We start from the raw sequence: 17671 nt of genomic DNA, 5'->3' as shown, positions 1-17671 counted from the left end.
TACACCAGGTATTCTAACAATGGGCAGCCTATATAACCTCTAAAAGTGTGTTTAACAAGACTTGAAGTACCTATTTCTTCCTGTGCCGGTTGACTTGCTCTCTTTGCAGTTTATTTGAATAACAACTTCTTGTCAGACAATGATCCCTCAGCTAAAACATCTGAAGATGGAGAGAAATAACACGGAAATCCTTGTGTCATAACCATGAAGGGGGAGGCTGTATATCACCGTGGATGAGACCTCATTCACTCTGCTCCATCAGATTCAAATAACCCCATGAGGGAAACGTTCCACCACCTTGGACGCTCTCACCGCGGCCATTCCTCCACCTTGAAACTGAAGTTGTTGGTGTCATTGCCTGCCCGGTGCATCCTGAATGACAGCTGACAAAGTAAGCTCATCAAAGCCCTCTCCAGGTGCAGATACTAAGTGGTGTGAAAAAAAACCCGGCTGCAGGCGCCTCATCAGAAACCATTCACCTGAGACCGGCAATAGCAGCTGCTGATGAGGTGCTTGTGTTTCGCTGGCAGACATTGTTATTGAGACATTTTGTTCTGTTCACACACCAGCTAGCTGTTCCCCCTGGGAGGAGGCAGGTAGGCGGGCGGTCCCGCAGCACTGGATCTGGAAGGAGGGACCACTTCACCGGCACATGATGGGGCGATGCTGGTACTCAACAACGAGCTGCTGCCGACTGCATGCTGAGGGGAGGAGGGGGGGGAGAGAAACTAGTCCCAACCAACTTCAAACCCATGTACGCAACCCGTGTTCGCTACATATGACGCTGTGTTCTGGAAGGAAAAGTGAGACACACAACAACAAGCACCATTAGCCGCCCACAGCTTGTGCTTAGACATGCACAGTCCAACAGACACACACACACACACACACACACACACACACACACACACACACACACACACACACTCAAAGACAATTGAATGCTCACCCACGCTGACGCATGAAACCGAGCAGCTCGCCACGGAAAAAAAACAAACACTTATCGCACTCTGGTTGATTCACAGGTCCTTGAGCCTACGTTGTCATTAGAGAGTGCAGCCCTTTGACAGATGCATCACGGAGAGAATTTACTTTCCTGCGCTCCTCCTCCCATCAGCAACAATGTCTGCACAGGGCGTCATTCGAAACCAGCGGCCGACACCAGCCAGCTGTGAGAGCAGAGGGCAGACGGACCAGAAAGGTGGAGCAGCAGGTGAAAAGGGTGGGGATAGGGGAGACGTTTTTCTTGTGGGCACAGATGGAGGAATGAAACAAGCAAACAAGAGGGTGTGGCGGCGCTCACCATTCTCAAACCAGATCTGGCATTCCTGAAGGCTGGAGTACGGCACCAGCTCACCTCCCTCTCCCTCCAGCGACACGAGCAGTCCTTCCTCCCTGAGCGATGACCAGTTCATCAAAAAATAAGCAACAAAAGAAAAAGGAAAACGGGGAAAAATAAAAAACACCTGCAGCCGAGCAGGAGAGGATGAACGCAGAAGAAACAGAATCTCTCTCACTCTCTACCCTCTTTTCTTTCTTCCCAGTCTTGTTTCCTTTTCGGAGGAAAATCTCCACAGGTTTCAGTGCTGATGCTGCCCGCTCAGTGCAGTCGCAGTAAATGATACAGAGCCAAGCAAGATGTGGCAGTGACGGGAGGAGCGAGAGGAGGAGGAGGAGGAGGAGGAGGAGGAGGAGGAGGAGGAGGAGGAGGAGGAGGAGGAGGAGAGAGGAAGGGGGAGGGAGGAAAAAAAAAGGGAAGGAGGAAGGAAGAGAACGCAGCAGTCACTGTGTCACTGGGGGACACAGAGGTGACACCTTTTTATGATGGAAGTAGAACCGGAAGGCTGTCAGGTGACCAAAAGGTACGCCACTATGAAAAAAAAATCAGAGTTTTTTTTTTTCTCCCCCACGAGGAGCTCAGATTAGGAGCCGGCTCCTCGTTTCGCCTGCCTCCGTGACTGCATTAGCGCTTAGCGTGTTATGTATAGATGTGAGAGGCACGCACACTCTCACTATAGGAACAGGAGCCCAGGTCTCCAACAGATGAATGGTGCAGTGCTGCTGTTGTCATGGCAACCGCAGAGCAAAAAAAGGAGGGGGAGGAGAAGGGTGGGTTATTGAGGGAGGAAAGAAAAATGGCATGAGAAAAAAGAAAAAGGGAGGGAGGGTGTTATTAAAGGAACACAGTTTTGCCGTGTGTGGACGCAGCTTTGGGGACACGTCGGATCACAAGAGAAGAAGAAGAAAAAAGAAAAGACGAGAGGTACTATTTGATAGGAACAAGGGTTTCAATACTCCATTTTCCTCCTGGGCTCCGGCATCCCTGCGTGTCCTTGTTTTACCCTTCAAACTGTATTTGCACAGCTGCAGCCATGTTCTACGGCTATTTAAAGGGGTTCAAACCCCACAAGGGCCCAGAGAGTTTATTGTGTGCCGTCTTTGCTTTTGTTCGGGGGTTCATATCCGCCAGGCTGTGAGCCCGCTGTTTTCTAAGTGTCTCTTATTAATCTCCTCCAGTCACACTTATTTCCCCTGGGTGACATCTCCAGCCGGCGTTTTGCAGCATGTTACCAACAAGCCTTACAGATGAGCTGCAGGAACAGGTGGAAGTTTGTGAACGACACATCATGTGTTTCTCTACCTCGTAAGAAATCTCGGGGTTTCATCTGACAGTCCCTGTGGTCAAACATCTCCTCTGGATAATAAGGTGATTGTTTATTTTCAGCCATTTTTTTTTATTTCTGTCGGGGAAATAAAAAGACTTACAAGTGATGTCTATTGTAGGCTAGTCGCATATTGTCAACAAGATGCAACATATTCCAGTGAGATGACAAGAGGGGGTGGTTGATCACATGCCTGGCTTCAAATGTAAGACACCATAATGATTCAAATGAGCACAAGGAGGTTGCATAAGTGTGTGTGTGAGAAACAAAAGCATCGGGAAACATTTAGACTTTGTGGCTAACTGGTGTTTATTGTAAATGAAAAACTATATAAATCTTCTGCAAATGTGTTTGGGATTAAAATCCTCTTCAAGCATCATCATAAAGCTCCTGACAGCTTTAAGATAAACAGATGAACTATGATCTTTATTCTCATTGCCACAGAACCCAGCTGTTGATATTTTATTTCTATTGTTTTGTCGTTCTTAACAGGCATACTTTTTCTCCCCTGTGTCCAGAAATAATTTATTTTTAATGTATTATGATGCCAAGTTATAAAACATTTGTCGAATAAACTATTTCTGAAACTTCTTTCATGTTCAAAAGCATTCCCGGAGCTGCACTGTACATATCTAATTAACTTCGTATTTCATTTTGTGAGCATGGATTTATTGGATCCTTTACGTACATCTACATTATGTTACTTTAATCAAAACTTTGTGTAATTTGTTTGCAATCTTACTCCATTCATTATTTTGCATCTCCAACATGAGTTTATCATGTATTAACTGAACTATTACTACAGTAATTATAGCATACCCCCCTATAAATCAACAAAATCTTTAGTCCAGTACAGTATGGTATCTTGGAAAAATGTATTTGCTTTTCTTATTTACTGTACAGATATAGGACCTTGATCATTTATCAGTATTATATTAATAGTGTGATATGAGACTAGATATTGTCTGAGCTTTGGGATGTCGTAATATGGCATACGTGGCTTCTCTTTCTGCAGCATTAGAGTAAAGTGATGTAACGTTCTTACCCATTTAATCATTATATCCACATTACTGATCATTATCGAAATTCTCCCGTGTATATATTTTGTGAAAGCACCATTAGTCAACCCTACGATATTGTTGCAATTATAATTTTTCTCGATATCAGATATAAAAATAGAGGAATAAATCACCTCATCCGACCCTCTTTTAGAAAATCCTGCAATGCAACAGCTCTTTGTTTTCCCATTCTGCAGCAGCCTTCACCAATCATTTCAGCAGAACTTAATAAACTTCAACAAAATGACAGAAACAGATATGAATTAATTCCCTCAAGTAACTTTACAGTGACACACCGCAGTAAAAGAACTGCTGTTTGCACTTAATGAAGAAAAGCTAGATATGCTTCGATGCGACTGGCTGACTACAGTATGACGAGAATTTCTGTCACAGCACTTAATCCAGCTGGTTCTATAGTGCTCCTCCTGCGGGCATCATATTGCCATTTCAATTACTCCATTCTACACTTAACCTTCACTCTTTATTTTTCACCTGTGACAGTGGAGCTAGAAAATGGCACATTTCCTTTCAGCGGAACAAATGATTTGGAGGGCCCGTGGTGGCTGGGACGGTTCGAGGCGAGAAATAATGACAATAATTGAAGAACGATTTTCTCAAGGTGCGACACAACGGTGTGTGCGGAGGCGTGGAGATTGAGGGGCCCCAAATGTCAGTGTTCATTTCAAAATATTCTCTCAGGATACCAGGCGGCGCATTAAACGGCAGGCTGGCTAAAGAGGCGTGGAGAGAGGGAGATTGAGATGTCCCAAATGTCAGCCGTCCTCTAAAATACACAGAGAGGACGAGATATCATAAACTGCTCGAGGCATGGCTGCAGGTTTGTGATGGAGGACTTAAAGGAAAAGTCCAGAAATCCACTCATACATATGCTCTTATAAAACAATCTTTGTTTACATGATGTAGAGACTGTTGGGTACTTGTGTGTTGCAGTTTAGTTTACATGCAGCATAAATGATACAACTGAGGCTTCACCCTGTTTTTAAACAGTTTACAAATGAATCATGCATTTTTATGTATTAAACACCCAAAAGCATTTAAAGCAGTATTAAAATTCTGCTCATTTGATGCATCAAAAGTAATAATCCAGTAATATATATAATAATATAAACTCTTAAATGTGTGATTATTTATCATGAATACTTTTACTTTTGATTTATTTTTCTGACAAAACATCTGCACTTTTACTTAGTAAAATTTGATTCCAGGATTTTTAGTTGCAACGGAGTCTTTTTACGATGTAGTATTACTACAACTTTAACAGTACTGCTACCTCCACTGTATTAAGAACCACAGCGTTTAAGTCGAAAATGACGAGAAATCCTTAAAGTGCTCATAATCAACCAAAAAAAGAAGCAAATCTTCAAACTTTACTTATAATTTAGAAGCTGAAAATATTTGATTTTGTGTTGGAATAATTAAAGAAACTAAAATGACTGCCTAGCTGTTGTATGCTTCGTGAACCATTAAAGTTGCTGTTTACATCCATGTCCTTCCAAAATGTCATCACCTCATAATTTTATCCTATTAGATATTGTGTTTAATTGTCATAATTAGCATATAAATCCTTCAGTTATGGTTAAAGAAAGTTTTGGGAGGTCACAGAGACGTTTGTCCACCATTTATGCCAGATTTAAAGGAATCTCCTGCAGGCACTGTTGATACGTTGTGGGCCGGACAGACTGACGTACATAACCGCAAACATAAAATAAAAAAGGTTTAAGTTGTTTTAAAGTAAAAACCAAAAGCTTGTAACCGTTATGCATTCTAGGAGTACTCTTACATTAAAGTGTAATACAATAAAATCAACCAACATCAGTACCGCTCACTCTTGTGATGGGCTTGAACAGTTTAGTTTCCACATCTCGCCTCCTCCACTACTTCATGAAATGATATTCTACATTTCCCAGATTCTGTCCTTTGATCCCCCAAAATAATTTGCCTGAACAAGAGTTCCAGCTGTGGAGTTAAAGACAGAATACAAATCTTATTATAGTCCATTGTATCTGAGCGAGAAATACGCCAACAAGTGATTCCATAAGTACACTTAATACCACCAAACAATGACACGGGCCCAGAGAAAGGCAGCATTCATCACGAGTCACTGTTTTAATGTGGATCCTTTAAGACCGCCCACACAATGAGCTGTAAAAACCTGACTCAGCAGTTCTGCACACTGTGCGTTGTTAATCCTGACCGGCATTTCTATGCACGCATCACGCGACCATTTAGATGTCTGCTCGCTGTCGTGCAGTGCCACTTATTCAAATACCACTCTATTACTGTAAGCACCGCAGAGACAATAGATTTTAGATATACTCATATTACTTAGTGTGATAAGTGCAGCAAGAGTGGGAGAAAAAAAAAAAGAAAAGCTGGTATAACTAAATCAAGCAGATTCTCAGGTTTTAAGGCCAAAATGCAATTTTCCACCTTTATGTAGCAATCCATGGGGAGTGAGTAATTGTATTGATTGCCGCCATTAATTAGGGGAAAGCAGGGTAATCTGGGGAGAGATGTCGAAATAATACCCTTTAAATGTTTCGGAGTGGAGCGGGGCCAATCAATCAGCTGGGCCGAGGTCTCCGGCGAGCCTGACACTTGAGTGAGTTCTTTATTAAGGAACAAATAAGCAATCAGTGATTACAACTCATAACAATCAGCCACTAAGAGATATCACCGTGAGAATGGGCAATCATCGACACTCGAGGTCTTAGATAACGGCAGACTAAAAATAGGCGATGTAAACACACAGCGGTGTGCAAAATGCATGACGATGGAGGAATGTTGCATATCTGAAACATACTCTGCTGGTGAGAACATATGTTTTAATGAGCGCACAGCAGGCGGCGGTAATTATATCAGGGCAACATTTCCATTGAGAGATTGTAGTTATGTAAAATCACAATATTTTAAAGGTATGTTATGCAGGAATTGTTCGTTAATAATTTGTAAATACAACATTTAAAGTTGGCCCCTCCTCCCTCTTGGCTAATCGACACCAGAAGTGGACACGCCTGATGCGGAAGTGACTTAGACTTGCATTCTCTTTACTGTCCAGCAGGGGGCGACTCCTCTGGTTGTATAGAAGTCTATGAGAAAATGACTCTACTTCTCTCTTGATTTATTCCCTCAGTAAACATCGTAAACATGAGTTTATGGTCTCAATCTCTAGTTTCAAGTTTTTTTCACTACAGCATGATGTTGATTTAGTAAATGATTGCCCTATTCTGAGTAAATGGACCTACATTTATAATGGAATCACATGATAAGTTTGAAAATCTTGATTTGAAAAGTAACTTTATCTCTTAAATAAATACAGTGGAGTAAATAATACAATATTTCTCTCTGAGATGTAGTAGAGTAGAAGTAAAAAGTGGCATATAATTAAAAGTACCTCAAAGTTGTACAGTATTTGAGTAAAAGTTATTTTCCACCATAGGTTAAAATGCTCTCAGACAGAGAAACTCTGGCTGACCGTGTAGTCTGACCTCTCTGGAAGGCAGGGGGATTAAAAAAGCTTCTCCCCGGGAGGTTTAATAAAGTAAATAAATATTGTTGTTGGATTAAACGTGACTTCAGTTTTCATGAATGAAGTTCTGGTTACGTATGAAGGTCTGAGCAATACATCGGCAGGATATAACGGATATTGAGATCATTTATTTAAGTAAAAGTAGTGATAAAACACCCTAAATATACTACTAATAAAAGTTAAAGTCTTTAATTGAAAAATCTTTACTCAAGGTCCTCTCACTAGCTTTTTAAACCACAACTTAAGGTCTTCCACAGAGGTAAGAGTTGTCATATAGATACACACAACTTAAATCTAATTCTTATTTTCTGTCAAATGATTGTTGCGAAAATCAAAAATGAACCTTCAAGAGAAAAACTATATTAAATTTGGCAAAACAATTGTGTTGAATTGAGAATAATTCAAGTCAAATATACGTTCTATCATACGTAGCTTTGTTTTTAAAATATTTTTTATTGTTAAGAATAATTTAGTGTCATCTTTTATCTACTGTTACTGTCTTCTTTGATAATAAAGTTGATCTTTTTAAGGGTATAGTATCTTTACTCGGACGTCTCTTTCTGAAGGGGTTTGCTCATGCTCATGAAAATAATATCAGACAATATATTGTTATGTAAGTATCAATATTGTATCAGCCAGTATCACGAGTGTTTTTCTACAGAAAGCATCTTCTTACTTTTTGAATTTACTGAGTTGAATCTCCCCTGGAGGGATTAATAAAGCATTTTTCGATAAACAGTAAAACAGTGTAGCTGGTTTTACAGTTGGTGGTGGCGACCCCACCAACAAATACACCTGAAACGGGTTCCACTGCGATGACACGGTACAGTATGGCTCACCAATCCGTTCCACAAGTTGACCCCTGGAGCCTCTGAGGGCCCCCTTGAGAGTCTTCATGCAGACCGAGGGGATTCAATCAGAAAACTCAATGACTCTCTAAAAAGGTCAGAGCTTTCACAGCGTTTTCATTCTATCAGAGCCTTGAGGTTGAATAACTGACGTCCTCACAAACACCACGACTCCGCCACAGGAGGGCCAAGAGGGGGGCGGGTGGGGGGGCACTAGGTGGGGTGAGGTGGGGGAGAAGGGGGAGGAGAGGATCAAAGTGATGCAGCCTTTAGACCTGCTGCTGTTTGCTCTCTGTTGCGCTCATCTATCTGCCACCTTTCTTTCTCCCACCTCTTACATTTCTGGCATGGGAGGGGTTCTGCCCTCTGATGCCAGCACACACACACACACACACACACACACACACACACACACACACACACACACACACACACACACACACACACACACACACACACACACACACACACACACACACACACACACACACACACACACACACACACAGCTTGGTACTGTCAAGCTGCGCAGGAAGTGGTGCTGAGTTGAATTAATTAAAGGGTGAGAAAGCCGGGCTGGTACAGACCTGGTACGATCTGGCTCTCGATTGCCACTTGAGAGAAGACGCGGGTCTTTGAGGACTTAAGAGGACCTTTGGGTCCTACGTTGTTGTTAAGAGTCAGACCCGTTTATGCAAAAGACAAGTTGTGAAAAGACGTATGGACATGTGATCTGAAGAAGAACTGAAGAAGATTGAAGTATGTATTTATGATGGACAGATTTCAGGCCTGTGAGGCCGAAATAAGGGTTCTAAACGAGTTCTTCCTGAAGGGCTGGGATTTACCCGGAAACAATGGCTTATTAGGTTTTTGGAAGTAGAAAGGGTTTTTATCAAATTGTATTTGTAAGACTAAGAGTTCCATTAAGAACTTTTATCATGAGAACCCTTTTTGTAAGAAAGAGTTCTTCAAGGATTGAAGCATCAGGATGAAAGCATCAGTGTTGAAAGGGAACGCTCACAATCCAGCCAACATCCCCCCAAAGAGAACCGTGATTGTCATCAGTTCTATATAAAACCCTTTGAAAGGGTTCTCAGTAGAACTGCCTCGTTGGGTTTTAGATGAAACCCTTGGAATATAAAAGGGTTCTCGGTTTGTTCCCCTGGTTGGCCTTCTATATGAACCCCTGGAATATTCCAAGGTTCTTGGAAGAACCCCATAGGTGGGTTCTATATGAAACCCATGGAATATAAAAAGGTTTCTTATTAAAACCCCTGGGTGGGTTCTAGATGAAACCATTGGAATATGACAGGGTTCTCGGTAGAATCCCTGCGGTGTCTTTTAGATGTAACAATTGGAAGTAAAAAGGATTCTTGGTAGAACCCCCCTGGGTGGGTTCTTGTTAGCACCCTTAGAAGGTGGAAAGGTTCCGGATAAAACCTCCAGAGAGGGTTCTGGATGGAACTATCCCACAACAGAAAGGTTCTCTGTAGACCCTCTCATAGTGGGTTCTAGGTGGAATCTTTCACAGATGGTTCTAGGTATAAGCCTCTGTGTTTGTTTCCAGGTAGAACCCTCTGAAAGGGTTCTAGAACCTTTATAAAGGTAAATAATTCTTTATGGTTCTAGTCAGCACCTTTGTTTCTGAGAGTGTAGATGTACAAACAAACAGTTTTATGTTGAGACTTAATGATTTCTACAGGCTACAATGTTTCCCACAATAGGAGGCGTGACAGAGCCATGAATCTGGACGGATTAACACAGTGACGCTCTAATCCTGCCAAAGATCACATCTCTCACTGTGATTCACGCAAACGCACATGAACACTTAAGATGACAAGTGTAAGTGGACAAATTATGCAAAAGGCAAAACAAATCAAGCTCGAATGCAGCAAATAAACAGCAGAGACATACAGGATATTAAAAGAGAGAGAGATTTCTATTTCTCAAGTTACAAATCTAAAAATACACAAAGCAGCCATCACAACCAGAAGCTCCTGACTGAAACAAGATAACAAGACAAGTGACGACATGTGTGACAATACTGCAAAAAGACCTCTCCCTATATATATATATATATATATCTACAGATTTACACGCAAACGATCTAAAAAATTAACTTTGATTCACGGCAGATGGAAGTGCAGACATCAAAAAAGTTAAAGAAAAACACAGACGGAGCAAAGGTTGCTCCTCAAACAGCTGATTGGTTTGATCTGAAATCTTCCCAACAGACACTGCTGAGTCCTGTCACCCACACAGAGCACCCCATACAGTGACGCTGCAGAACCAGGTAAATATTAAAGAAATTCAGTTTGGGTTTCCTCTTTAAAAAACACACTTTAGATGACCTGGGAGAGAGCATAAATCATTCTGTGTGATGTCAAAAAATTTAAAAAGGGTGCCTCCCTGCATATCATAAATGGTTAATGCTCTAAAATAGCTGATATGCTGGTGCACCCTAGTGGCGACTGCAGAAATCAAGTCCTCCACACCCACTCCACCTCTATGTGGGGGCTGCACTGATTATTGGGTGAAGCTGCACAATCTCAACATTTAATTTCTCATTTTGTAAAAAGCCAGCGCAGCAGTGAGCCTTGGAAGGCCACGCCGGCCTGTGTAACCAAAAACCACAACACAAACTATTTCATAATAAAAGCAGGGAGGGGAACATGGCACATACTCATATTCCAGTAAATGGGGGAGACAGAGTCGGGGAGGGAGGAGGAGGGGAGTTTCCACACATTCTCTGAATATTAAGGGATGAGTGTGGAGGAGAAACGATCAGTGGTGGGAGATGAAAAAACGACCGCCGCAACCAGACTTTTGTGATTACAAGAAATTGGGAATTTGCAGAGTTTGCAGAAGGCCAGAGGGGTGAGTGTGTGAGTAATAGGGTGAGTGATTAGTGATTAATGGCAACCATCAGGATCAGAAGACATTCCCACTCCTCCTCACATTGTCTCATGAAGGCTGTTTTAATTCACAGTGCCGAATTAGCACAATGAGTCTATGGGGGAGGATGTGAGTACGAGACAACCTCTGTCAGCTGTGTGGGGTTTCTTTTTTCCCAGTATGCAACACTCTTTTTACCTGTGAGCTTCTTCACAGGCTGCAGCCGGACACTGATGGTCTGGTGGGTGAGCAGTGGGGAGGAGGGCAGAGAGCGGGACACGCCCTCCATAATGCGAATGTGCTGCATGCCCTCGGTCATGTGGAGCGTGGGCACGGCGTAGTCTCCCTCGAAGGCACAGTCGCTGTCTATGCTGCCACCTGCAGGAGGGGAGGGAGAAGAAAACACACAGAATGAGATGCTTTTCTCTGGTTTTTATAGTGCATTTAGACTGATAAGCTTCTAACAATGTTTGGAGGCAGTTTGTGCAAAGAATGCAAGGAGATTGTATATAACTATGTAGGAAACTGTGATGAAAAAATAAACATTTTATTCTAATGTTGCTGATAAAATTGTTCTTAAATGACATTGTGCATCTGCGTCTGTGGATGAATTAATGAACGGACATCATGTCAGTTTCATTTGAATCCTGATGACATCCTGATAAATGTGCTGACAGAAACACTTTAATGAAGGAATCAATCATAATTAACATTAAGCTCTCAAACTAAAAAATCCTCTCTGACAAAATGTTTCCCACTAAGATTCACCTAGGTTGTGTTTTTGGCTACCACTAACAATTCTTTCCATTATCAATTGTCTTGCTGAGTATATTTTTGCAATTAATTGTTATTTGTCTGTAATATATCACAAAAAAGATGAAAAATGCCAAGAATTTGTCTTGAACCAGGTAACAATTTGCACTGATACATAATCAAGAAACTTTTATTTCAAAGTTTCCTGAATATGCTTGATTAAATATGCAAATGTTCAAATATCTTATCAAATGTGTGCTAATTAGCATACATTTCCATAAACATTCACAATTCTTATTTCCTTTTGTTGACATATTAAGAGATACAGGTTTTTGTATCACTCCATTAAACACAAAATACTGTCAACAGCTATTAAAAAAATATATTTTCTCCATGTTTTAAGTAATAAAATGGTGTATAAATCAGGCTATGAATAATATATGAACTAACCCCTTTGTAAAAACCTTCAGAATATAGATAGGAATGAACCTGAAGAGTTTGGTGTATGTAAGTTATTTTAAAGTGGAGATTTATGGCTCAGAGTCTGAGGATATTTTGGGAGAAAGCGGTCTTTAAAGATATGTTTAGTGAAATTACAAACATTTTCTAAGACTCGTGAACAGGATGGAAATGTTGAACTAATAGATATCACCATGAAACTTCCTCACATGACGATTATTTGTTGTAATACAAGTTTGCTTAAAATGTTTTGTTTAAATATGCAAATGAGGCATTATCTGATGCTTTCATTTGGTGAAGAGAAATCTACCGACGCAAATAGAAAAAGTAGTTAAATAAAGACCAGAATATGTGTTTTAAATATTTTCTTAGACATGTTATAGAAGCAAAATAGCCCAAACTCTCAAAACAGACAAGTGCATGAAAAAAAAGCTTTTGCCTGAAGTGTCGCTTTTAATTTACAATAATATGAAACAGACAAGGGCAGCACATTTTTAAATCGCATCAAGCTGAAAGCAGCAAACGATAAACAAACAAGTTATTGATCATCCAAACAAATACAATTTTCATTCCGTCAACTAATCGTTTTTTGCAGAGCCCCTGTGTTGCATTGCATTCTACTGCTGTTTCTATTCGTCCAACCCTATAGAAAGTGTATGACACATGAGCACTCTGCCAGTACCTCATCCTGGTCCCAGCAACACCAGTATTGAGTGTAACAAGATTGGCGTGACCCAGAAAAAGGACAGCCCTGAAGGCAACACGTGCTGTTTACATTCACTGTAATAAACTGCAGCCTGCCTGACCTCTGATGGCCCCAGAGTGACACAATAAACCGCAGTTTTAATATAACCTAACCATATTATATGTGTTTAAACGAAGCACAAAAAGAGCACAGTCATGATCATGGCAGAGCATTTTATATATATATATATATGTATTAAAAAAAGCTTTCACAATGAGCAGTAATTACAGACGGAGCTCAAAACAACCCCTCTCCATCACTCAACCACCTCTTTTTCCTCTCTTGCTCCAAAAACCACATATTATGAGAACTTTGGGGCTTTTTATTTCTCAATTTTTTTCTAACTTCACACACACTCACATTCCCCATTGCACGAAAACCCAGCCAGCTGTCTGTAAACACAACATCCATTTTGTGAATCAGCTCTGGCTCATGTCCCTGCAGACAGAGCTGCGAAAAAACAAAACTGGTCAAGCAACAGTCCCCCGTCAGACAGCAGCCGCCACAGTGAGACATGAAGCCATTATCACACACTAATCTGTGACAAGTCCCGGAGGAGGCCCGTGTGCCGGCTGGGATGGGGGTCACATCGGTTGTTGCAATGCAGATATAGTATAGAAATAACAAACACACACACACACACACACACACACACACACACACGAACACACATTTCTCTGTGGCTTCAGAAGTGCTGGAGTCAGTCCACCCATTCACTCGGGAATGTCACTGCAGAAGCAAAAAAACAACCGCCAGAGCAGCGGTTACTTTCCCAAAGCATGGAAATTCTCCTCATGTATGCAGAGCCTGGTGTGAATACCAACTGGGGGGAACTTGGTATTCTGGTAGCGATTATCCTTCAGTTTTAATGCATTCCAATATTGAATGGAAACACACAATTATGCTAGCATGAATGAGTTATTCCCCACGGCCCTGAAGAAAATTGGTCACATCTTAGGCGAGAGTAATCATCCTAAAGTCACCATTTAATGGCAAAATAAAGCACTATTTTGGTGCAAAATCTCACTGCTTCAGATAAACTATAATATGTTGAAGTAGAAAATCTAAATAGGGCTGAAACAATTCCTTTAGAAACTCGGCTAAATAACGGAGCTAACAGCTAACGTTACTGGAGGTTACATTTATGATGCGTTCAAGCTCTATTAAGGAAAAATATTGGGCGAAGGAAAATTATAACGGAATTATGATGTGGTTAAATGTCATCTTGTAAAATGCAGTTTTGAGAGACACGTGAATAAATACAGTTGTTTGAAGGAGGTGTTGTTACAGCAATATAAGATAGATATGAGAGAGGGAACACTGAAATGCACTTCATTTGTTTAGTTTTGACAGAAAATATAATCGTGAGCAATTGAAGCAATAAAGAATGTTTATTTTTGGAAACAGGAAACTGATTTGTATATTTACTTTTGCTCCCTAATGAAGCGAAGTATTTTTTGGAATGATTACTTGATTAATCTATGAAATCCTGCGTAGAATACTCTCAGCATTGAATGAAAAAGGTGTGATTTTAGGGCAAAGATGGAGGGCGGAGATGGAGGAAAATCCGCACTTCAGTGGTGAAATCCACAGAACAGAAGCGTGGGGGGGGGAAATGATGGTGTTTCATTTTAGACTGTGAGGAGAGACATGTTTAAGGGCCACTCCATGCCTCGAAATAAACACAAACACCTACTCGTCGAGGTGTTCGGCTCAAAACATTCACAAGGAGGGAAAAAAAAAAACATGAAATTATAATTGCCCAAAACATTTCCTGCCAAGCTCTGACATCCCCCTTGTTGATAAACATCTACCGCCTCTTTCCCCTCCAAGCAACTCAGATTTATAGGCAGAATTTCATACCATTCACACAGCTCTCCCCTGTAAATATAACTTTCTTTTTTTTTTTATCCCAGCAGTCGTAAAGTTCTCAGCTATAAAGTCAAATAAAATACAACTTGGCGAACACGGCCTCCACGGGTTTCTGCTGTGGAAACATTAAGGGGGAAGAAATGGAGTCTGGAAAGAGGCCGCCAAGAGAGCAGTGTTACAGGAAATGAGAAGGTAAAGGTGGGGGGAAAAAAGAAGCTTGCACACTGTTTCACAACAACTCGGCTTCATATTCAGTCGTGTCACAGTACACATCCACGTCTGGGAGCAGCTCAGCTCACTCCATCATATGAAGCAGCAGAAGAGAGGACAAGCTGGTGAGCTCAGATGGCTTTACAGGAAAAACAGCTCACTACCTGAAACATGGACGTGTAGTATGCTTGCTTACCTTGGCCGACGTGGCTCAGGTGAGGGTCTAGACTGGGCGAGCGGGGGTCTGCGTAGTCCTCGGCCCCACCATCTGCAAAGGAGGAGCAGAAAGAGAAGGAGTGAGCTCGGTGGTAGTGCGGCGAGGAGGCCGGAAGCAAGTCCACATCCTCGTCTCCGATCAGCCAGGTGTGGGACCTCAGGACCCCCAGCAGGCTGCTCATGCACAGGCCCTCCACGCCCTTCCTCCTGGGGCCCAAGCGGCCCGTTGCGGTGGCCAAACCCCACGTCTTCTGCCTCCCCATGGGTTAAACTAAACAGCCTCTATCTTGGAGGGCTTGCCCATGCAGATAACACAAATAGTTTGAATCACAGCCACTGTTGCGTGCAGAGAGTCCCGTGTGTTTGAGCCACGATCACAGACCTCACTGGGCTCCATGGTTCAATGAGCGGGGGGACTATCTGTAAACCAGTGGGCGTTTCCCAGCACTGATCCGCATACGGTTTAATGATACGAGGATCAATTACCCCGAGGGAGCAGGCAGGCAGAATTAGCCACAGTGGACGGGGCTGAGATGAGGGGGTGGGGTTGGTGGGTGGTGGTGGTGGGGGCGGCATCACTGGGCAGTGTCACCGGGGGGATTGTTTCATAATCCTGTTCAAGTGCAAATGGATCTACTGTAAAGCACGACAGGCCAGCGGAGGAGGAACAAATGATTTATGCTCAGAATAAAACGCGTCCCACTGGAATAAAGTGAGCTATTAATAAAACCAGAACTGCGGTGATGTATGAAAACTAGTCTGAGCCGGTGGATTTTCTCTGTGTGTGGATAGATCAAAGATTGTTGCATTAAGTAGAAAAAGCATGCAGGCGTTTTATCCCATTGTGTTCCAATCAGAGAGCTCACCATCAGCCCAGAAAACCCAAACAAACTCAAGTTTTATCTCTCCCATCACAGATTCACACACTGTGAGCCAGTAGCCACGCAGCGGGCTAGATTGACTCGCTAGTGGACAGATCAAGCCTGTCGATTGGACGGATAGAAGAAGAAGCCGTAGGGGCATGATTGTGTGGGAACTGGGCCAGCCTGAGATTGACACTGATTGTGGAAAGGAGTCCTCTGTAGAGGGTTTAAGGTGTTCACACGGGAGCTGTCAACACAAATGTGAAACGTTTCCGCAACTTCTTAAACATCAAATTCCAGGACTTTTTGTAATAGTTTGAGTCATGGATCAAGGGTCTTTACTGTTAGGCCAATAGTGGATGTCCAACAGAACTTTGGACATCCATAAGGTCTTTGGTGAGCCACGAGTCCTTGAATACAGATTTCTCCAGGAATAGCTGAAGGTTCACTTAATGTCTTCTTTCTCGCTGTCTAACCTGCATCATCCGACTTCAAATCACTCACGTGTGGCGGTCGCACTATCTAGAGGCGGGTGTCGCGTTAAAGAATGATGCAACCGATGGAGACACACATGCAGACAGAGGAACGTAGCCTACAGAGTGCTGCAGGAAGGAGTCCTTAAACCCAGACATGTGTCAGCATGTTTGCACTTCCTGTTCCCTTGTCTTGATGACAATGTTTTGTTGACTGAATGCCTGTCTGTGGTTAAAACAAGCTTAAGAGATTTTAACGTTTTCTTCTACGATATAAAATATGTCCATAAATACCCCTCATCACTCAAGTTCATGACCCTGCGGTTAAGTTTATTTATAGCCTAGCGTCATTCTTTTTCCTCTGCCCATTAAGTGGTGTTCATATGGGAAGATTATCCTGCTGAACAAAACATGTAAATATCAGAAACTTTTGTTTGCAACAAGGCCTATTTTCTGCAATAATCCAAAATCTTTTTTAGGTTTTTCTTTTCTATTTCTATTCTTGAGCAAATATATAAATCCAAACATTTTGAATGACTTATTTCTATCTAATTTTATTTCCCCAAATTTTCAAGGCATGTTTTTTTCCCCTCACTCTCAAGGATTTAAAAAACATAAATCCTGCTGCCAACATCTCCATTTCTTGCCTGTTCAACACTAACTAACTCCCCCAGAAATGGTTCCTCAACTCGTCTACCTGATGAGCCATATCATCGAGTAAAATCAATGTCGTGAAAATCAATACAAGCTTTGAAAATATGACGCATGCACACTGAGCCATGTGTGATGAGTGTGATGCTGCGAGCAGGAGAGCTCGGTGATACACAGTAACGGATTCTGCACACTTGCCATGCTCCTGCAGCGGATCTGTTTTGAGCAGCTTGCTTCTCGTCAGACGAGTTCAGTAGCTCGGAAATGTCATATCTGAGGCGTTAATAATTTAAATGAACAGAGGACAATGCATGTAACAGATACATGGATGTACAGTACTTCTGCTTGTGACACATACTGTATTACACTTTAGTGCAAACAGAAAAAAGAGCAGACTATGCTGGAAATGAAAGCA

The 17671-nt window shown here is 41.9% G+C and overlaps 1 protein-coding gene across 1 annotated transcript in view; it reads right to left on the bottom strand.

Moving 5' to 3' along the window:
* LOC129091828 (protein TANC1-like) overlaps positions 1-17671 on the bottom strand; it is a 97628-nt gene that overhangs the window by 12862 nt on the left and 67095 nt on the right. Inside the window, exons 4-5 of the mRNA XM_054599524.1 lie at positions 15250-15321; positions 11213-11392 (exon numbers count right to left, since the gene is read on the bottom strand). Coding sequence (XP_054455499.1) covers positions 11213-11392; positions 15250-15321 — 252 coding nt within the window. The remainder of the gene's footprint in view (positions 1-11212; positions 11393-15249; positions 15322-17671) is intronic.

Source organism: Anoplopoma fimbria, chromosome 5 (genome assembly GCF_027596085.1).
Source record: "Anoplopoma fimbria isolate UVic2021 breed Golden Eagle Sablefish chromosome 5, Afim_UVic_2022, whole genome shotgun sequence".
Lineage (NCBI taxonomy): Eukaryota > Metazoa > Chordata > Actinopteri > Perciformes > Anoplopomatidae > Anoplopoma > Anoplopoma fimbria.
The sequence above is the reverse complement of the archived record's forward strand: the minus strand, read 5'-3'. Positions and strand labels throughout refer to the sequence as shown.